Consider the following 21813-nt stretch of genomic DNA (forward strand, 5'->3'; position numbering starts at 1 on the left):
CGTGACTATCCGGAGTGGCCTCTCCTACCTCACTCTTGCCTTAATCGGCTGGTTTGAGTGGAGATTCGCAAGAGTGGAGTTGCCTTCAGCTCCACTTGGGGGAAGGACGTATCCCAGTAAGATGCTGGTAGGGGTCTTGACCGTACTTCCGGGATTGCTCTGATAGCCGTGGGATGCCCCCCCTTCCTCAAGCAGCTCAACGGATGTTGCTTCCCTTGTCGCTACATGCTAGCGGCCGTTTCCGGGGGCCCACTATTGAGTTTGCGAGTCACCCCCTGCCTGTTTATCCGTATTTTTCAATATTGGTCGGGGGCAGGGGCCATAGTCCCCATAGTTAACCGGTTAACTATTCCACAGCCACCCACACCCGTATCCCTATCATTTCCTTTTACCATATCTCGCAATAGTCCTGCATCAACCGGGGATTGTCCTTTGGTGTACTTCCATAGTGCATACAGGGATAATCGCCGGCTGATGTCCCCTTACATTTAGATTAAAATTGTTCAACGGGCCTCTGCGAGTTGGCTTCGGCCCCTCGTACGCCTTCCAAAGGTCCGGGACCCTGTGGTCCCGTGATTATGTAAAGAACATACATAATAATAATAATTATTATTATCAAATCTTTTCATAAACTGAACCTAATTGTCATTTGTTTTTTTTTGCGTGTGGAATAAATGTTTATTCTTTCTTTCTTTCCTTTCTAGTTCTCTTTTTTTTTTCGATTCCTATCGTCCTGAGTCAGGCGAGAGGGAGAATCAGACCCAGTGATTGTTATCTATGTTATAATCAACAATTATCATATTGAATATTGCTTTTAGCTACACTTGATTATTATTACAAATAGGAGTCATGTATTTTATATTTATTTTTTCAGGTTTTTGTCCAAGAATGGCGCCTAGTTTTAGTGAAGAGCAACTGAACACGATTTGGCCGTTTACACATCGTGACTACAGTTTGCCGTTCAAAATCCTTCAGGTACGTAAGATCGTATCATCATCGCACATCAACAGTCTATGAGTGACCACTGCTGACCAAAGGCTTCTTTTCGCACGGAGAAGTTTTGAGCATTAATCACCACGCTTGCTCAATGCGGGTTAGCGATTTCAGACTTAGATATAATAAGACATTATAAGTCCGGGTTTTCTAATAATATTTTCCTTCACTGTTTGTCAGCGCTGTCTAAATAATCTTAGAAAGTACATCATAACTCGGAAAAAGTCACATTGGTACTTGCCGTTAGCAGGTTTCGAACTCGTACCCTCATACAGGAGAAGCATATACCATCGTAATCATCTTAGGCATCTTAAACCATCGTGTTACAACGACAATACGTATTGTACAATACGTAAGATAAGTCTTGGAAATTATCTAATTCTTACTTTTTATTAGACTTTTGTGATTATTGTATATAGTATACAGTCCCATACAGTCCCATAGTATACAGTCATTATTAGCATAATGACTATTATGCTAATAATGACTTTATGGGGATTAATTATTTTGCCAGTTTCCAGAAGAATATAAACAAACTAGATTTAAAATTGCAGATTTTGAGCAAAAAGAAACATTGCCTTGTATTTTGTGTTAGCTTTTGTACTATAAGAAGATTGCTATGAATTTTTATTTTTCGAATAAATATACTAGTTCGTCTACGAATAAAATTTTCAATCTGTAAAAGTTGAAGTAAATCTTAACAACGACTATCTTATTGGTCAAATAGTCTCAAGCTCGTCTGCCATGTAATCGGTGTCAGGTTGCATTTTGGGTCGAGTATATAAAATGGGATGTTTCATCGTGAGAGTATAACAAACTATTCTAACTAGTAGTGACTAACGTCAATCACATTAATTTTGTAACGGACCTAGTTTTTTTTTATTTACTATTTTTAGGGAGCTTTTATCCAAATACCTAACAAAATCAAATAAGTATATTATAAGCTATATAAATAAAAAGGAATCATTAATTAGGTCTAGATCGCAGGTTATGTTGCCTCGCCAGATCACGTAGTCATCTCGCGATATCCGTGGGATATGTTAAAAACTTTTGAATTAGTGCACTGTTCAATATCCAGTTTATTCAACTTTTATTTCTAATTATAGATGCTCTTTCATCATTGATCTTTCATAGTACACTGCATCAGCTATATACCTAGGTAAAAACGTAGAGAAAAGAAAGTTACCATAGTTTGAAAAAAAATCACGTTATAATGAATTCGTTTTATTTAGACACTGCCATCTACATTAAAATGAGTGTAGCTTTTAGACATGTATGATTCGAGACGGTGGCGCCTATTGCCTAAATGGCGCAGTACAGGGGAGATGCACTTGTCACTTCTTCGTGTATCTTAAGGTGGCCTAGAGGCTGGTCGCCATTAGTGAGGCCGTGGATGAATTTGATTCCCACACCCTCGTGAGAGACGGGACACCGGGGTGGTTTTTAGTCAGTAAGAGTTTGATACTCCTTTTTTCACCCTTTGTTTTTCCCAGGTTAGCGAGCCTAATGAGGATTTTTCACCTTAGGGCAATAAAAACTGTAGATATTTAACAGTAGATAGAGTTTTAAACATATGTCTCGAATAATCTGTTCAGATATCGGGAGGGAAAGTAGGTTATGGACAGTAAGTTTTCTAATTGTAGAGGATTTTTCAAGTTTCTTTTTTTATGGAATAGGAGGCAAACGAGCAAATGAGTCACCTGATGGTAAGCGATCAGCGCCGCCCATGGGCACCCGCGACACCAGAGGAGTCACAGTTGCGTTGCCGTTCTGAGCTTATTTGTATAAACGCAAACAAACCAATAGTTAACTCTTTCCCCCGTTTCTAATTTAGTATGGTTTAGAAGATATTATCAAAGATTGCATAATATTATGTCAGAACATCACGGTGATTTTCTAATACCACCAAAATGTTAAGCTCTTTTTTAATCTTATCATTTAAATGTACCATTAAATCTTATCATTTAAATAAGATATGGAACTTGTTTTCTAAGTATAGCCTGATTAAATAGAATAACATAACATATCTGAGCATAGAAGAGGTGTTATAGAACCTATCATGCAACGTCACGCCTTTTATCCACGAAGGGGTAGGCAGAGGTGCGCATTACGGCACGTAATGCCGCTATACAATGTACGCCCACTTTTCACCATTTGTGTTATAGAACCTATTCTTACTTATTATCAATAATTTTCATTCAGTTTGCAACTATGCATTCAACTGTTGCGGTAGTTATGGACGATACGTCGTGTATTTATGTACGAGCATAGTACCTTTAGTAAGAGTTTGCTTTATAAACCAACTAATCAGTACCATTACTCGTACCAAAACGAGAACACGTTCTGATTGGTTGTTTTTTTGGAACCGGCCAATCAGAACGCCGAACGCGCTCTCGTTTCGGTTACTTTAAACGTAAAACAAACTCATACTAAGGGTAATTAAAGGTAATTTATACAACAAAAATCGAGGGATCAGACATCACAGTTCAAACGGTTTAGGTTTATCTGGGAACTCTGGCACCCGGTTCCTGTTTTTGTCACTAATGTGTATAGTTACTTGTTGGCTTAAGACACCCGCGAAAATTAGCGGGCGGTGGCGGGGGCGGTATATACATATAGCTACATTAACACATTAAACGCCTTGGGGAGGCAAAAGTTACCGGCGCTCTAGCTATTTTTATGTTATAAGCCGGTAAACGTGCCTACGGATCACCTGTACCCTTAGTACGGGCTTCCGTTACGTTGAACAAAAACGAAACGAGAACAAGTTCGGCGCTCGGATTAGCCGGTGCGAATAAACCAACCAATCCGAGCGCCCAACGGGCTCTCGGTTCGATCTCGTTAAACGTAAAGCTAACTCGTACTAAGGGTACTGCTCGTAAGCAATCGCCGCCACCCACGGACACTCGAAACATCACAGGATTTTTATTGGCAGTCAAAGTCCTAATGACCTTCTTTTTCCTCTTTTCAGCATTTGGAAGCCTACACCAAGCCTATTGGCACAATAGCAGACTGCTTATGAAAAGCAAAAATCTCAACGACATTTTGACTGGCCACGTAATTAAATGCAAGACGCCTTGAGTAGCAGTCGCAGTTGTGACCACTCGAGCAACGGCCGGTTAGCAACGGAGCGGTTTATACACAGGTGGGTTATATTTTTAGATCACCACGTTGATCTAGTGCGATCACTTGTGCGATCACTTGTTCCTTGAACCAGGTCCCACGTTGCAAACTTCAAAATGAAGTAGGAAACCCTATTTTTTTTTTAAAAAAACGTTGCCCCACACTAGGATTTTCTCCTATGTCGTGGGTGCGTTTATAAACATACAAGTTCACATACACATGACACCCAGACCCGAAACAACAATTTGTGGTTCACACAAAGAGTTGGTCCGTGCGGGAATTGAACTCACTACACGTTGCGCGCCAACCGTGCAGTCAATATTCTCCTTCCCTTATTCTCCTTCTCAACCTTCAGGAGTTCCTGAGCAACTCCTGGTGGTTAGCTTGCTTTATCTTGTATAGTTTTTAATTTAATTAATCTTATAGCTTGTCATTTGAGAAGGTGAAAGCCTAAACACGGTTAAGAAATCGAAACAACATGATATTTTTGGGAAAAATAATTTATTAACTAAAATGTACAAACAAAGACAAAGTCGGTCACAGCATCCAATCATATTGTGACCGACTTTAATCAAAGAGCCAAAGATGGTAACGGCTGACCTAAGCAATATTTATGACGACTAAAGACCCGTCATGAATATATCTTAGGCGAGATTAACTTAATGTGTTACTATATATTCTTAGAATCCGAATCCGTGACCGTGACCACCACCGAATCCGTGGTCACCGTGACCGTAGCCGCCGTGTCCATGGCCGCCGTGTCCATGATCGAATCCGTGGCCACCGTATCCACCGTGCCCACCGTGTCCATGGTGGTCGAATCCATGTCCACCGTGACCCCCATGGCCCCCATGGCCTCCATGCCCAAAGTCTCCATGGCCGCCATAGTGCTCGTGGCCGTGGTCATGGCCATGTCCACCATAGCCACCATACCCAGGCAGGCCATGGGCCAACGCAAGGACGGCGCACACCACCAAAGCGAACAGTGCGAACTGAAATTAAAAAAAAGTTTAATTAGGAGTGTTTTTCAGTTATAAATCTGTATTTAAATTTAATAAAAGGCTAAAATATAATTTGTAAATTTAAAATTATTTTAGGGGTGGATACAAAAATTATAATTTTAATAAAATAGCTTTTTATAAACATATTATTAAAATTTGAATCGTAATATATTTTTTTAATTTAATTAATTTTAATTTTAACGTTTTCTACAGTTGAAATAGGCAGCAGAACTTACGGTTTTCATTGTGTATGTTTCAAGTTGAATAACATTATTTTCTGAGGATCGTGAACATTTATACGGGCGAGGATGGAGGTCAACATTCTAGTTTTCCCATTAAATTACGATTCTTACTAAAATTGTGGGTATATTTTTTAAAAACAAAACTGGTTATAGGCGCTTCCTTATTATTAAATTAATCTAATATCATGGAAATTACAAATTGGTGAGATTAGTCATGGATTATTTGCTAAAAAAACATTATCTATAGGCTCAATACTTTTAATTGTATCGTTTCTTGGAAAATATGTTTTTAATGTAATTAAATTAACTGAAGAATGACTTCATATTATTTTATTATATTAAAATAATAAGTTTACTTCGTATAAATAAATTACTTAAGATTTATTTGCTGTAAAATAATAATTAATTTTGTGGACGTTATAATAAAAATATATTATATTTATTTACAGTGTGATTGACATAGCAACGTATACTTTAAATGAATTAAATTTCCAAGTACGTAATAAAAGTTTGTTACAAATTAATGTCGGATTTTAATAATTAAATAGATAATGGGTGTGTCTAATGCGTAGGCATTGTTAAAAATGTATTTATGCATACATACGTAAGTATATGTATAATGTATACAATATCATTATATTATTAATAGCCAGTCATTCTATTTTTTGCACCTACATAATTAATAATAATCGATGCAATCAATAATTTAGTGTTTATAAAAATGCCAAAATGGTAGATGTTGAACGAATTTAGAAACTTTTTAGTCTAATTTGAGAAAACCGGTTACTGGAGAACTCAAAATTTTGTTTTCGTTATAGAAACGAAAATACCTAGTGATAATCTCTATGAAGATCAAAAATACGTTAAAATTTCAAAATTGACGATGAGAAAACATTTTTATTGGTAGCTCCGCTTATTTAGCCAGAATTACCGTCTTCTCCATAGGGAGATGAAAGACGGATAGCCTTATCCCTTGGGAAGGGGATTTATGACATACTTAACAACGTTTGAAGAGACTAGAACGAAAGAAAAAGACATAATATTATGGCATTGACTAAGATTAAAAGATCAATATTACTTGACTGCACGGTTGGCGCGGTGGCCGTGCAACGTGTAGCGGGTTCCATTCCCGCACAGAGCAACGCTTTGTGTGACCCACAAATTATTGTTCCGGGTCTGGGTGTTATGTGCATGTGAACTTTTCTGTTTATAAAGCATCCACCACACAGAGTAAATCCCAGTTTGGGCACAGTATTAAAAAAATCTTGGTAGCATCATCATCTTTTTCTGGCTCTCTCTTCAAATTTCTCCCTTCTGTGACATATAATGCCCTTTCACTATAATTACGAGTATAAAAAGATAACCTACGAAGTAGTACTAATAGTAGTTACCTAAAGATAAAGTTGAGATTTTGGGGTGTTTTAGATTTGGTGGTAAATTCCTTTTCGCTTTGGTGGAGAGCTAAGGGTACCTATACGATTATTTTACTGATTAAACCACATACATGTGTATATTTACTTGTCCATATAGAACTACGTACAAGGACGTTATTATCCGGTAGAACCGGCCCTAACCTAACCTACATAAAATTGAGTATTCGTTCACGAATACGTTTCTTTTACCAACGTTGGATTTAAAAGTATAATTTTTAAATTATTGACCCTATTATTGTATCCGCAAGAGACACAGGACCTAGATCGGGATAAAGGTCATAGAAGCGTGGAAGGTAAAACTCATTGCAGGAGGTCTATCAGGAATGGACGTCTTGTGTCAGTTTCTATCAGCAACAGCTGATAAGGATAGTCATGAAGTAAGACGTCCACTGCTGAACATAAGCCTCCTCCAATCACTTTCAGATAGGCAAGTTGGATGTGACCTGCATCCTCTTTCTTACAAAACCAATTTTGAGTTCTTACTTCATTAGAACTTAACAGGGACTAGTGTGAGGGTGCTTTTCCACCAGAGATGTGTTATGCTACCTTGCTGTGGATGCGTTTAGCTTCCACCAATCATTTTCATTAGTACACATAACTAGGCACTGATGGAATGGATACTTCTGTATCCCGTTGGTATGTAAATAAAGTAACAGGACTCATTAATGATGAATTGTTAAGAATAAAGATACGACAATAGCCTTGGGAACTAAAACAAAAGACGACATTGGATTAAATGCCTAATCTTTTTTGGGAGTTCCATGTAACGAACAATAGTTGCGCTTCCGCTAACATTTGCATTATTTTTAAATAAAAAGTTCTAAAATGAACAAAATATTAACGTTTATTTTACAGTAGGATTTCGTCCTGGCTGAAAGAGTCAATGTCTGGTAAGTTACAACTAGTTTATTCTTAATTTTATTGTAACTTTCGTGAGACATACTAAATTAATTATTATATAGACATGGCGACACACGACGCGGCGATGCCATGTAGCAAAAGCGTGTTTCGCGGATATGATTTTTACTTGAATATTGACTGCTAGCAGAGCTTGATAGTCATTTCTACTTGAATAAGTGACGTGTTTTCAAGTTTCTGAACAATCATTTTTATTCACTAAAAATTACGGTTTACTTCCATAAATTAATGGAGGAAAGCTCTACTAGTTTCGCGTCACAGAGGGACTCTTCATGAGCAGCGTACGTAGAGGCGGACACATTGCGCAGCCTTCTCAGTAGGCTTGATTTTTAGTTAATTTAGTAAGTCTCACAATAGTTCATTTTTATATTCAGTGGTATTTTGACACGGTTTTGACAATTTGTTTAATTTCGATGAAAATATTTAACGAATACGGATTGCGTGGAAATACCGCGTAATAAATAACGATTAGATTTTGAGATATTTTTCTTTTTATTATAAAACTTAAAATGATGACTAAGATACTTAATATTATTATTGCGAATCTTGTATGTTATTCCCCGAATTGTTCCGAGAAATGGAATTAGCATAATAAATTTTGGGTAAATAACTTTATAACGTTTTGTAAAAGGATATAAATTCTAATAAATCAGTAGTAATTGTATTAAATAACAAAACACAACGCAAAATTTGCTTTCAAAAATATTCTCTTAAATCTTTTTCATTTACTATTCTTTCAACTTCTATGGCAGACATACTCTGCCATTATCTCGCGATCGGTTGAAATGATTTTAGAAAAGATTTTGTTACACTAGGACTTGTTTCACAATGTCTGGATAGCCGCTATGTATCAAATAACTTTGAATTAAGAACATAATTTATATGCACTATCTGTCACATTAGTTTATCGGGCAATATATGAAGGTGGTGAAACAGGCAGTTTAGTATACTAACGCAGGTTTTAAAACTAGTCCTGAGGACACAGTGGAACATACGGTGGCGCTGTGCCCTGCATGGGCTGAGCACCGCCGTGTCCTCAGGGATGTGGTCGGCGACGGCGACCTCTCGCGTCCGGCATTGGTACAAGCCATGGTGCGGAGCGACGGGGACTGGGATGCCGTCTCCTCCTTCTGCGAAGCAGTCATGCTAGCTAAGGAGGAGGCGGGGCGCGTGAGAGAACGAACCTCCTCACGCCCCAGCCGTCGCGAGAGACACTCCGGGCGTCGGGGATCGCGCGACGATCTCCGGCCACCGTAAGTGCGGGCCTGCGGACGGCGAGCAAGGGTAGTTCGCCGCCCGACCAGAACCAGACCCGTGCGTGCGGCGCGTCGCGTTCCGCGCGCGCCTCAAAGAGCCATCAGACCACCACAGATGGGGCCCAGCAGGGCTGATGCCTAATCCGGAGCTGCGGACAACCTAGCGGGTTTACCGGGGCTCCGGCTCGAAAGGCAGGAGAAGGAACGGGGTGGTTTTTAGTCAGTAAGAGTCTGACACTCCCTCTCGCCTCGCCCAAGGCGAGAAAAGTCATTGGATGATTTTCCCCCTCAAAAAAAAAAAAAAAAAAAAGGTTTTAAAACTAACCGACTTTATTATTAATTGAATTCAAAAGAAGAAGGAGGTTGATGTTGGGTTTTTTAAAACGTATCTAGTTTATTGAAAATTTTTAATAAATTAATTAATATAATGATGATATAATATGAAAATTTTGATCTTTTGCTATTTAAATAGATAGTAACTCCTAACGGTACTTTGATAGCGATGTATGTTTTTATTGCGGTAACAAAACCTTGGGTTTGGTCGTTGATCATAACGGTCAACAACGTCACTGACTAGTTTGACTGACGAGAGCAAATTGAAATTTAAAAGATAAAACAATTTTTAAAACATGTTATAATTATATCAAATTGTTCTAGCTTCACTGATAGACAGACTGACGGACAATTAAATTTGACTAACTTTAGAACTTATAGAACTTAAGACGGGTTATTTACCATGTTTATTTATGTCTATGAGTTTCCGATATTTCGGCATTGTTGCAAGCGCCATGATCACGGATGAACTGTTCATTCGAACGAACGTAAATATCCCGTCTTAAATTCTAATGTTAGTGTTAGTGACCATGTCAGTTTAAAAACTTAATTCAATTTGACGTTTCAAAAGTGGCTATTCAGGATTATTTGAAATAAATGCTATGACTTTTTTTTTGAACTTTCGTGGTGGCCCAGAGGTTTTAGGCGTCGGCTTCTCTTGTATGATAGTGCGGGTTTGAAACCTCAAAAAAGGTACAAAGAATAAAATATTCTTATTTATTTTCAATAAGGATATTAGTTGCTGACCAAGAGAAAATTTATAGTATTACCCAAAAAGGTTACCAATAGAGGTCAGTATGTCATGTGTCATGTATGTACCATTGACTGCTTTTTGGACTGAATACTGACCGTGGCCTCAGTTCCAGTGATTCATGTACCAAAGAGGTAAGCAGTGGGTACCAAATGGTGAAGGTAGTGGGTGTCACTTTCAGTATAATTAAATCGAACTTGAATATAGCATTCTATATTCAAGTATATATAGGATACGGAACTTGAGTATAATTTTAAACAAGTCATAAATTCGCAGGAAGCTGGAGGATGCAGGTCGCTTCTACCCAGTCTATCTGGATATCATTAGCTAATACAGCAGTTGATATCTTGTAGCTGATATCTTGATGGTGAACTTATAACAGGTAAGTAAGCAATCAGCGCAGCCCATGCGCATTCAAAACACCAGAGGCGTTACAAGAAAGTTGCAGGCCTTTTAGAAGTTAGTAATTTAACCGGGAAAAGGATAATAAGTACTATGCGTTTCTTGGGAATTGAACTTATTTACAATCGGTGAATCGATGACTCTTTACGGTCGCTCTACTAAAGTCACAATTAAAACACTGAATGGCGTCAGAAAAGAGGTGTAAATAGCCAGAAAACCGCAACCACAAAATAAAAGACAAGTACATAAAGATAACGTTAAACACTTTGAAACCGCAAGGAATAACTCATTTTGCTAATGTTTAGAATAATAGAAAATATCATAGAAGGCAAAATTACTAAGTCTGTCTGTCATCTCCGGCTCTCATCTACTCTCATATTTTAATTAAGTGATATTATTAATTATCTTTTTTTTTCAGGAATAACTTGAAAATCCAGGAAATTTAACCTTGTTTTTATATAAATTTAATAATGTGTCGCTATTTAACAATGATAAATGCCTGTGGGGATGCCGCTGTGCGACCGCTACGGAGATACTACTTTAGCGCCACTTACAAATACTACGTAAGTGATATGGCAATGCTACTATACAATACGACTGCGCTACGTAAGTACTACAATTATTCTACGCAGGTGTTAGGCCTATACTACGTTGTATATTGTAGCCTTGTTTACAGAAACAGATTCAAATCTTCTAAGCACGTGCGTAGCAGTAATGCTACGCACGTGTTTAGAAGATTTGAATCTGTTCTATTCTTGTTGGCATTGGTCATGTTTTTTTTAACCGGATTTACCTGCAATTCGATCTTTACGCTTTTTGCTACTACGTAAGCACTGCGACAATGCTTTAGGGATACTACCAACACAACTCAATGAAGAAATACTTAGTAAATAAACACCACATAGCACAGATAGGTACCAATAGACTTATAATTTTATTGAAAAAATGCAGTTCACATAAAGTCGAAATGAACTAAACTCGAATAAAGGCCAGATACCAGCAAGCGCGACGCCGGTCGTCCACCCACAAAGTGGACATACGACCTAATTAAAATCGCAGGGAGCCGCTGGATGCAGGTCGGTGCCCTATCTAGTAGTCATTGGGAGAGGCCTATGTTCAGTAGTGGACGTACTGTGCTTAATATTATGATGATTCAAAGTCTTTAGTGTAGTTTAAAAAAATACCGCCATAATCAGATTCATTTAATGGTTACTTAACCCAGTCCTTAATAATTGTTTTTGGAACAAAATCGGAAGGAATAAGGAATAGTTAAGGTAATCATTAAATGTCTCTGAGTGCGACAGATAGAGTAACACAATTGCTTCATTAAACTTTTAAAACTCATAACAATCTTGTTTTCACAATCGCCATTTACTATTTAATAAAACGTAAGTACTTATAGTGTGAGAATAATCGTTGCAACGTCATGCTTTTCATCCCCAAAGGGGTAGGCAGAGGTGCACATTGCGGCACGTAATGCCGCTATACAATGTACACCCACTTTTCACCATTTGTGTTATAAGTCCCATGTAATAGGGGAAGAGCCTATTGCCATATACTGGGCACAATTCCAGACTCTTGTGAGAATAATGTCCAGATTTAAAGAAATAGGGCTTCTTTATGAAGGAACATGATCATAAAAATTAATTTCAATTTCTTAACATCACACCAACTTGTGTATAACCGAAATAATTTTGTTAATTTCATTGCATTGAAAATAATAATTTACAGCAAAGAAAGTGCACGACATTTCATTGTAATAAAACAAAACATTCAGTTAAAATTATTTATTTTAACTATTAAACTAGTCTTAAATTAATCCTTACGTTAATATCAGTCATGTAAATGATTTGGTCTCATTTATCCGTGATGGTGGTGTCCTCCGTGGCCGTAGCCATGGCCGTATCCTCCGTGGCCGTATCCTCCATGGCCGTAGCCTCCGTGGCCACCGTGACCACCATGTCCACCATGACCATATCCGTGGTGACCATATCCGTGATGACTTTCTGCGGTCTCGAGATCAGGCGCTGGCGCACCCTGCACCGACGTCAGAGCCAAGATGGCGCACACCAACAGAGCGAAGAATGCAAACTGAAATTAAAATTTATATTTTGTTAATTTCGTATATTTTTCAGATCCATTGTTACGTTTTTACAGATTCTCAACTTAAACTGATAATTAGAACTGTATTTTTTTTGATTAACACGATATAATACTGTGATTTATTTTTTAATTTAAAAATGAAATATTAAAAAGAAAGAAACACTCACGGCTTTCATTGTAACGGCTTAGAGCTGAACAGTGTTGTGCTAAGACATCGCTGAGGAACTTATATACGGCAAAGGTGACACATAGCGCAACAGTAAAAACAAAAAATGTGCTGCGTTTGTAAGGTCAATATTCTCAGCAACTTGACTCTTGAGGAAAAAAGACCAATAATAACAATATTTTCGGCATTAATTCACGGTACCGCTTTCCAAACTGGTTCGTTACCGTATTGATTGACCAAGTATTTATTATTATATAAATAAATATTTTAAATAAAAAAAAAGAATTAAAAACATAGTCGGGTTTTCCTTCCTGACGCTATAACTCCAGAACGCAAGAACTGATTTCCACGGTTTTGCTTTCGTTGGAAAGGTCTCGGGCGAGAGGTTTATAGCAAAGAAAATTCAGGAAAAAAATCAAGAGAAAAGCAGGAACTCAGGAACAAACTGGTGGCGAAACGGAGTTCGCTGGGTTTGCTAGTTTAAACACATTGAACGCCGTGGTGGTAACCGGAGCCCAACGTTAGCGGAGGATTTGCCTTCAACAGTTTACTATTGGCAGTCAAAGACTTAATAATTATAATTGTACATGTTTAATGTACATACTATATCAATGTAAGTACAATACTTAATGTAATAAAACATTTTACATAAAGTGATACGCGTAATAATAATTGTTTGCGTGTATCAATTGATTTAACTATTGTAGGCAATAAGGAAGTAACGAATTAATCCGCACTAATAAATAATTTTGTTATTGTGACCAATCAAATTGTAATAATAATATTATATCGTAATTTTTATTCATTCATAAATATTTTTTTTATTACGAATCTCTGCATAGCAGAAATCAATTTTTTTATGGTATAAGCCATACAGACGGAACACCTGATGGTAAGCAAGTGCCCTTGCCCCGGCCCATGGACACCCAGGCGTTACAAGTGCGTTGCCGGCCTTTTAGGGGTTGGGAATTTAAGGGTTATTGTGCAATTTGGATGATGGTAGGTTATTGGATCTCCGGTAACTACACTCATGAACACGAATGAAAATGTACATACATATGTTTGTTGTTTAGTACTTAGACAAAGGGAATAAAAAAATATTTTTTGCAACTAGTACATTCCTGTCAAAGACACGATTTAATCATGGATTTATAATATGCGTTAATTGTACATAATTTGTCCTTTATCGGAATGTGTTCTACACGTATGAGATGTTATGTTTTATTTTTCTATGTTACATTGTGGTTTGTGATTCCAAGAAGCATTATAATTTATTATACACACATTTTGCGCACAATTTTTGTTCAAAGTGTATTTTACCTATTTAATGAATTTTATTACTTTGTAAAAATATAGTAGGTACATTAATATAAACGTAATTTTATTAATATGCCCTATACAATTTAAATTCGGACACCCAGGCGTTACAAGTGCGTTCGGCCTTTTCGTGAGATATTTTTTGTCAATTTTATGAAACTGGCCGGTACTGCAAAAATAATTGGTCGGTTAATGCCACTAAAAATATTACATTTGTTTTTTTTTTTTCGAATAGAATTATATTATGGCTTATCAAATTTTTACCAGGCACTATTTTACATTATTCTGGCCATAGTATAAAATACTTCTTTATCCCCTGTGCTAAAATATAAAACACATTACAGTGTAGCCATTGTGTAAAATTCGCGTTATTTTTTTTAACTTTTGATGGGTCGACGTTTGGCCGCTATCTCACCTGATGGTAAGTGATGGAGCACGTCTGCCCATAAGTCTTGCTTGCTTATGGGCTCAGGTTATAAGACAGATATCCATCAGGAAACACAGACTTTGGCAAAGAATTCCACTCCCTAGCAGTTCGCATAAGGAAGCTTGAGGCGAAGCGCTTCAATATAATAATATTAAATTCGTTTAATTTAAACTGCACAAACTCTATAAGTATGTTTGTATCCATTTGCTGGCTATTTCAGAAAAGTGTGACGTCCAAGATGTTTAGTACACTATGTAGTTACATTTGCATAGTCCGGTTCAATAGGAATTTAGAGTGGGAAATCCTATTTGTGCGTATGCCCATTATGTTTACCGACGCACGCTTGGATTACTGCAGCGTATTTAGAGCTCTGTACCTAAAGGGTAAAATCTCTAATATTAGGCCTCCGTTGTCCGTCCATCTGTCTGTCTGTCTATGTATCTGTTTGTAATTATGTCTGTCTATCTCTCTTGGAAAATTGATGTATTGTTATTGCCGCTATAAAACCAACATAATTAAAGGGGTCTCCTAATCCTTCATAAAACAAAGTTTGGATGATTTTTATATAGTACGAATGGTACGGCACACTTCGTTCGCGAGTTTGACTCACACTTGGCCGGTTTTTATTTTTAATGCAGCAGTGTGACATGAACCACTCTCATTGATGCCGCTGTTATTGTAAGTTCAATTGACCAACAGAAGTAGTTTTACGAATATTTTATTTATGAACTATGAGAGTGTATAAATTCAGCTTTTGGCTATCCTAATACATAATTATAAATAAAAATAGGTACATTGTTAGTGTCGCAAAATGTAAATCTCTAGATCATATAATTATTTAGGGAACGAATCACGAAAGGGAAAACGATCAGAAATACTTGAAATTATTTTCCGTAATACATACAAACCAAACATATTTTGCAAATAATAATCAGTTTAATTCAATTGTCAAAATAAAATTACACAAATAGACGAGAAGGCAAGAAATTAAAACATCGAATTGATCTTTTGGACATCAAGATTTCTTGTTATAGGTCTTAATGTCTGTGTCCATGTCCATAATTTCCATGTCCGTAATGACCACCGTGACCACCACCACCGCCGCCGACTGGACGATGGTCGTGGTGGTCGTGATGGCCATGGTTGCCGCCATTATGGTAGCCGTAGTTTCTAGACTCTGCCCCTTCCAGCATGTCATCTACGGGCATGGAGTCAGCTGCTGCAATCGGTATTGGTTCTGGCGCGTTCCGTTCAGGCGCAGCGCCCACCATTGCCAAGATGGCGCAGACCAGCAAAGCGAAGAAAGTAAACTGCAAAGTCAAAGTTAAATCAGTTATTTTGATTAAAACTTTTGAACGTCAAATAAAATAAAAAGGGTTTATTTCTTGTTAGATTAATCAAACTGTAAGTTACATGAGTGTTAGAGATTATTTGCAAAACATCAGATCTTTAGAAGGTATTTTTACATCTCGTCATATTTCTTTCATAAGGGTTTATTTCTCGTAAGATTAATCAAACTGTAAGTTACATGAGTGTTAGATATTATTTGCAAAACATCAGATCTTTAGAAGGTATTTTTACATCACGTCATGTATCTTTCAAAAGGGTTTATTTCTTGTAAGATTAAACAAACTGTAAGTTACATGAGTGTTAAATATTATTTGCAAAACATCAGATCTTTTGAAGGTATTTTTACATATCGTTATATTTCTTTCAAAGGGGTATGCTATGGATGCGTGCTATGATACATCGCATACTCGAGTTGTGCATCTTCATCGCACAGTGTAATAGCTAAGCTGTGAAACTATGATACCGTTTCCACTGACATTAAGCTGCACGAGGAATATGTGCAGCTCGCGATGCGATGTGATATGATGATCGATAATAGGGAAACCATCCATAGCACAGTGCATCTCAGGTGGAAAAACACCCTAAGATATAGTAGGTAATGATCTAATGTTGTTTTCATTTAGGTATTTTCGGTTATTATTACAGGTGTCCCACTATTTTTAGTTTTGACCTTTTGGGGCTGGTATGAATACATTCTAGTTCAGTTAAAAATGGAAGAAAAAGTCAAGGACAACCACGAGATAAATAGTGTGAAACATTATTACAATCTAATATACTTATTTTTTTACTAAATGTAATATTTTAGCAAAATATGTTTGAAATCAAAACACTTTTAAATGAGAAATAATATGTAATATCGTTGTGTGAATCCGAATGGTTAATTTATGAAACAGGTACTAAACAAAATTATGTTAAAACCTATGTAGATATAGGTAGTATCGGTAAGTTATATTTTGTTATGGGTTTGTGGCACCTACTTCTAAACTATCAGTGGGTAGACACAGGCAGTGTTTAATAGTTATTTTTTTGGTTTTTAGTTTAAGGTTTTTTAGTTTATGGACGTCGGTTTTTTAAACGTAGTTTTATTTTTGTGTTTTAGTTTAGTAGGTGGATATATGCAAATAGTGAAGGTATAACGCGAAGGAATGAAAATTAGCCACATCTACATAATCTAAACTTAATGAGACTTACCTTCTATAAGCAGGTCTATCTAATAGCCTCAAATTTTTGAAAGAAACTGCTAATCCGCGTCGAACAAAAAATAATCACGCAAATCGTTCCATAAACCTCGACGTAATCGGTGTACATTTAAATATTATAAAAAAAATACCAGCCGAATTAAGAACCTCCTCCTTTTTCGGAAGTCGGTTAAAAATTATTATTATGGGAAACCTATAGGTATACAGCAGTAGGCGTTTTATGGCTAATATGAAGTTGTTTAAAATTTTCTAAGTATTAAAGTTTTGTAGAAATATAATAGGTATATCATTTATACATATGCGAATATTCCGCATATGCGGATGCGTAAAATCGTAAAATCCCTGGCCTAATGTAATTTCACTGTTGTTTTTATTATCTATATTTTATTGTCCTTACGTAAATTGTTTTTTTTTATTGTTATTTTGAGTGTTATCATTCATCGATCTATTGTATTTCTATAACTTACTAATGTTTATATATTATTGTATATTATTGTGTAGGTTAAATTATAATTCGTATTTTTTTTATTTATTACCACATAAAATACAGACTGTGCCTAGTTTAGAGCCCACGGCTACTTCATGTTTTATATTCAGCAGCTTTGTCTTATCTTATTCTTAGTCTTATTATCTTATCATTTACAAATATTATTTGCGAGTAGGCTCCGCAACGTCAACTTGAGACTAGTAGAGCTTTTCTCCATTAATATACGTGTGTAAATCGTGATTTTTTTTAAGTTAATTTAGTATGTCTCACGATAGTTATTATAAAAATATAATTCTATTACACATAAAACTGAATCGTAAAACTAGCTAAATAGGGAAGACATTATAATGGTTATATCTTAATGCATTTTAATAGCAAATGTATGTCTAGAATAACAAAGTTGTTAAACGTTTTTTGCACCATTATTTACCCTACTTAGGTACTGAGATTTTCAGTATTATCGGAATAATTTACATACAAATCGAGATCATTTAAAGTTTTGAATGCGATGTTTTAAAGCAGAAGGCCTATTTTTTATATGAATTTTAAACGCGAATAATTTTAAAACGTTATGAATTATTAAAATGCTGCCAATAAATTTAATTTTGATTTTGCGGTATTTTTTTATTAACTGGAAACTGGACTCGTTTAATAATCCGGTGTGTTCTAATCAACTTCGAATTGTATTGAAATAAAATGGAACTCCAATTGTTTTTAACTCTGGAATCAATCTTTATGGCATATTTTTGCATGCATGCGGGAGTTTGCATGGGGAATTTATGCACTAGTTCAGTGGTTCCCAATCGTTGGTCCGTGGATCGCTAGTGGTCTGCAGAAGGCAAAAAATTTACAAAAAGACAAGACTACATCTCTGTCCAATAGGTAAATATCAACATTAAAGCTTAAATCAAAGGAGACAACTGAGAGGAGCAACTGATTTTAATTATCAGATTTTATGAGTGAATAAGAAAATCTGAGTATGGGACCTCATGAAAATAAGTAATAACAATAGTGGTCCCTGACCTAACAAGAATGATATAAAAATGGTTCTTGACTGGGATCATTCGTCTCGAGCAAAGCTCAGTCTCACCAAGCTGGTTTAAGTTGGTGCCCAGTCAGATTTACCCCTAAAGGGGCAGTCAGTGGTAAAAATTACAACTCAGGTTTTTGGTATCGAACAAACAAGAAAACTTGGTTTTTGACCAGGAAAAGCTTGGGAACTCCTGCACTAGTTTATAGTTTTCCTTACAATGAAATCTAGTATTTGAAATGTACTTACAGTGTTCATGGTGTCAGTACTAGTAGAACTATGTAAGGTGCAGTAAAAAGGACCCTCTTATATACACACATGAGGTCATTGAGGGCACCATATACTGCGCTTTATGTTAATTGTTATATACAATTACTTATATTACCTTACAAACTGTTAGGTACTCATAACTCGACAATTTACCGGGAAAATCGTAACAAATGCTTTAAGTGTCTGTGTAATTGTACGGTAAAGTATCTTGTAGAAGAGTTATTTTGAAGATGCATCTTATGTTGAGGAAAACGGTGTTGTAAACAAATGCCAGCCCTTTGGAAAAACCAATGATATTATTAGATATTTACCTTATCTAGTTACTTTGTATATATGAGGGTTAGTAGGTATTAGGGCCCTACTAATGTTTTGTTTTATGGTCATAAAGGAATAGTGAGTAGTTTGATTGAAATATTTATCAATGTCTATTTTATACTAGCTATGTAATGTGAAATTTTAAATACCAGTATGAGAGATTTTTGTACGTTATATGCCGTAAGCCTGTGTTATAAGGTAAGCAATCGCCGCTGCCCATAGACACCCGAAACCCAAGAGGCCATACTCGTGTGTTGCAGGTCTTTTGGGGTAACCAATTTAAGGGTTATTGGAGAATCGGGGATTGGGAAAAACGGGAATGCACACGTTGTTTCACGTCGGTTTTCTGTGAGGCCGTGGTATCACTCCGGTCGAGCCGGCCCATTCGTGCCGAAGCATATCTCTCCCACACTTAGATATTTTCTTAGAAGTTACAAGTAATGGTTGGTATTCATACAAATCTGTCTAAATTGTGACGTCCTCTGGTATAAATAATTAATTACGATTTTATAATAGTAAAGTTCACAAAATTCATAATCTTTCGACCAATCTTGGTCCAAATGAAACCATGGTTCACCTAACCGTGGTGAATCAGTGTTGAGTTGATGATGTGTATAAATAAGTGCTGTTCATAATAAAATAAGTAAATAATTATTTTATAACAGTTTTCCGCAGATAATCATAAATGCATTACGTAATTTAATTCCTTATTGATCTGTTCATCTTTATCAATCAATCAGCAAGTATTATATTGTAAGCACATAGTTATAGGCTAGTAATTGTTTTGTTAAACGAATAGGGATGATGACAGGGTATGAAAATTAAAAATCTAATTAGTCCGTCAGTTAGGTAATAAAAAAATATTAGACACGTATTTTTTTATTTTGTCATATAAGATAACAATACTTAGATAAAACGAATCAAAGTTTAGGAGTGGGAGCTAACTACGTCACTATAGAGTATAAAACGTACCTAGAAGTAACGTCACGTGATATTTCCAATCGATATATCTTCGAAAGTATTTGTTTCCGTAAGAAAATAAAAAATACGTGTCTAATATTTTTAAATAATCTACAAGACGGACATTAAAATAAAAATTAGTCATCTACCCTATTATTAGGGAGTGAAATTTTTTTGAAGTCATGTCATAACGGCATCTTATAATACATTAATGAATACCCCTAGTACTCCCGCAGGTGTAGTAGGAGACTGACTTACACTTTTTTTTTGAGGGGGGAAAATCATCCAATGTCTTCTCCCACATTGAGCGAGGCGGGAGGGAGTGTCAGACTCTTACTGACTAAAAACCACCCCGTTCCTACTCCTGCTTTTCGAGCCGGAGCCCCAGTAAACCCGCCAGGTAGTCTGCAGCTCCGGATAAAACACACGATCACGCAGCAATGATGATATTTTTTTTACCCGACTGCGCCAGAAGGAGGGTTATGTTTTTCGAGAGTATGTATGTATGTATGTATGTATAATTGTTTGGCACGCTCTGCAGCCTAAACGGCTTGATGGATTTTGACTTGAGAGGTGTCTTTAGATTCGTATTAACTGTGAGAGTGACACTGGATATATCAAAATGTAAAAAAAAAACAAAATGGCGGATTTTTGGCGCCAAATTCGAATATTGCTCACTCTCTAGCCTAAACGACTAGATGGATTTTGACTTGAGAGGTGTCGTTAGATTCGTATTTAATGTAAGAGTGACACTGGATATATCAAAATATAATCAATAATAAAACTAAAAGAAAATAAAATAAAAAAGGTAATTTAAAAAACTAAAAAACCCGACTGCGTTTCTTTATAACATGAAAATGAAAAACCCTAAAACAAGAATACAAGAAAAATTTAAGCAGTCGGGACCCATTCTAGAAAGCCATAATTCTAGAAAACATAATATTTAGAATGGGTCCCGACTGCTTAAATTTTTCTTGTATTCTTGTTTTAGGGTTTTTTTCATTTTCATGTTATAAAGAAACGCAGTCGGGTTTTTTAGTTTTTTAAATTACCTTTTTTATTTAAGTTAAGGTCACCCAATATGTCAAACCCACCAATTATGGCATTCCCTGTAGTACAGGAAGATTTTGGATTAAGATCAGTTATTGAAATTGGCTGTAAGCTCTATTTATAACTGCGAGTAAATTAATTTTTATTTTAATAGTATAATTTCAGCATTTATAATAGCTGTTTTAAATATTATTAGGAAATATAAGTAGGGTTGTAGTGCAGGCCTTATTGTTCCCTATTATAGATTATGCGGATGTTTGTTATTACGACCTGAATGCAGATCTCCTCAATAAACTCGACCGACTTCTGAATAACTGCATTCGATTCGTTTTCAACCTGCGTAAATATGATCACGTTTCTGCACATCGGATGCAATTAAAGTGGCTGCCCATACGCCAGCGCAGGGAGCAAAGGGCGCTTACCACACTTTTCTCCTTCCTCAACTCAGCTTCTTCGCCTAGCTATCTTTCCTCTCTTTTTCAGTACACTTGCGCCAACCACAGCAAATATCTACGCTCTTCCAATAACCGTCTCCTTCAATGTCCTACACACCACACTAAATTCCTTCATTCTTCTTTTTTTATCCAATCCATCTTGCTGTGGAACGCGCTCCCCACCGATGTCAGGATGCTGTCTACTCGCTTGACGTTCAAGCAGAGAGTTCGGGAGCTTCTTCTGAAGAGGTTG

The 21813-nt window shown here is 36.4% G+C and overlaps 2 protein-coding genes and 1 long non-coding RNA gene across 5 annotated transcripts; 1 reads left to right on the forward strand and 2 right to left on the reverse strand.

Moving 5' to 3' along the window:
* Positions 1-4598: 4598 nt before the first annotated feature.
* On the reverse strand, positions 4599-18930 carry LOC118265960 (uncharacterized). 3 transcript variants are annotated; one of them, XM_035579273.2, is made up of 2 exons: positions 18781-18853; positions 4599-5108 (listed from the first exon to the last, which is right to left on the reverse strand). In XM_035579273.2, exons 1-2 carry the CDS (start codon positions 18787-18789, stop codon positions 4797-4799), a joined length of 321 nt encoding a protein of 106 aa, XP_035435166.2. In that variant the 5' UTR covers positions 18790-18853; the 3' UTR covers positions 4599-4796. The 3 variants fall into 3 exon arrangements, with proteins under 3 accessions (XP_035435166.2, XP_035435165.2, XP_035435167.1); XM_035579272.2 differs by lacking the exon at positions 18781-18853 and adding an exon at positions 5354-5507; XM_035579274.2 differs by lacking the exon at positions 4599-5108 and adding an exon at positions 15389-15775 and having other exon boundaries at positions 18781-18930.
* On the reverse strand, positions 12225-12891 carry LOC118265961 (uncharacterized). The gene is made up of 2 exons (XM_035579275.2): positions 12723-12891; positions 12225-12543 (listed from the first exon to the last, which is right to left on the reverse strand). Exons 1-2 carry the CDS (start codon positions 12729-12731, stop codon positions 12313-12315), a joined length of 240 nt encoding a protein of 79 aa, XP_035435168.1. The 5' UTR covers positions 12732-12891; the 3' UTR covers positions 12225-12312.
* Positions 15836-16803, forward strand: LOC126910862 (uncharacterized). The gene is made up of 2 exons (XR_007705442.1): positions 15836-16036; positions 16152-16803. It is a non-coding gene; the product is annotated as an uncharacterized LOC126910862 (long non-coding RNA).
* Positions 18931-21813: the final 2883 nt, after the last annotated feature.

Source organism: Spodoptera frugiperda, chromosome 7, assembly GCF_023101765.2.
Source record: "Spodoptera frugiperda isolate SF20-4 chromosome 7, AGI-APGP_CSIRO_Sfru_2.0, whole genome shotgun sequence".
NCBI lineage: Eukaryota > Metazoa > Arthropoda > Insecta > Lepidoptera > Noctuidae > Spodoptera > Spodoptera frugiperda.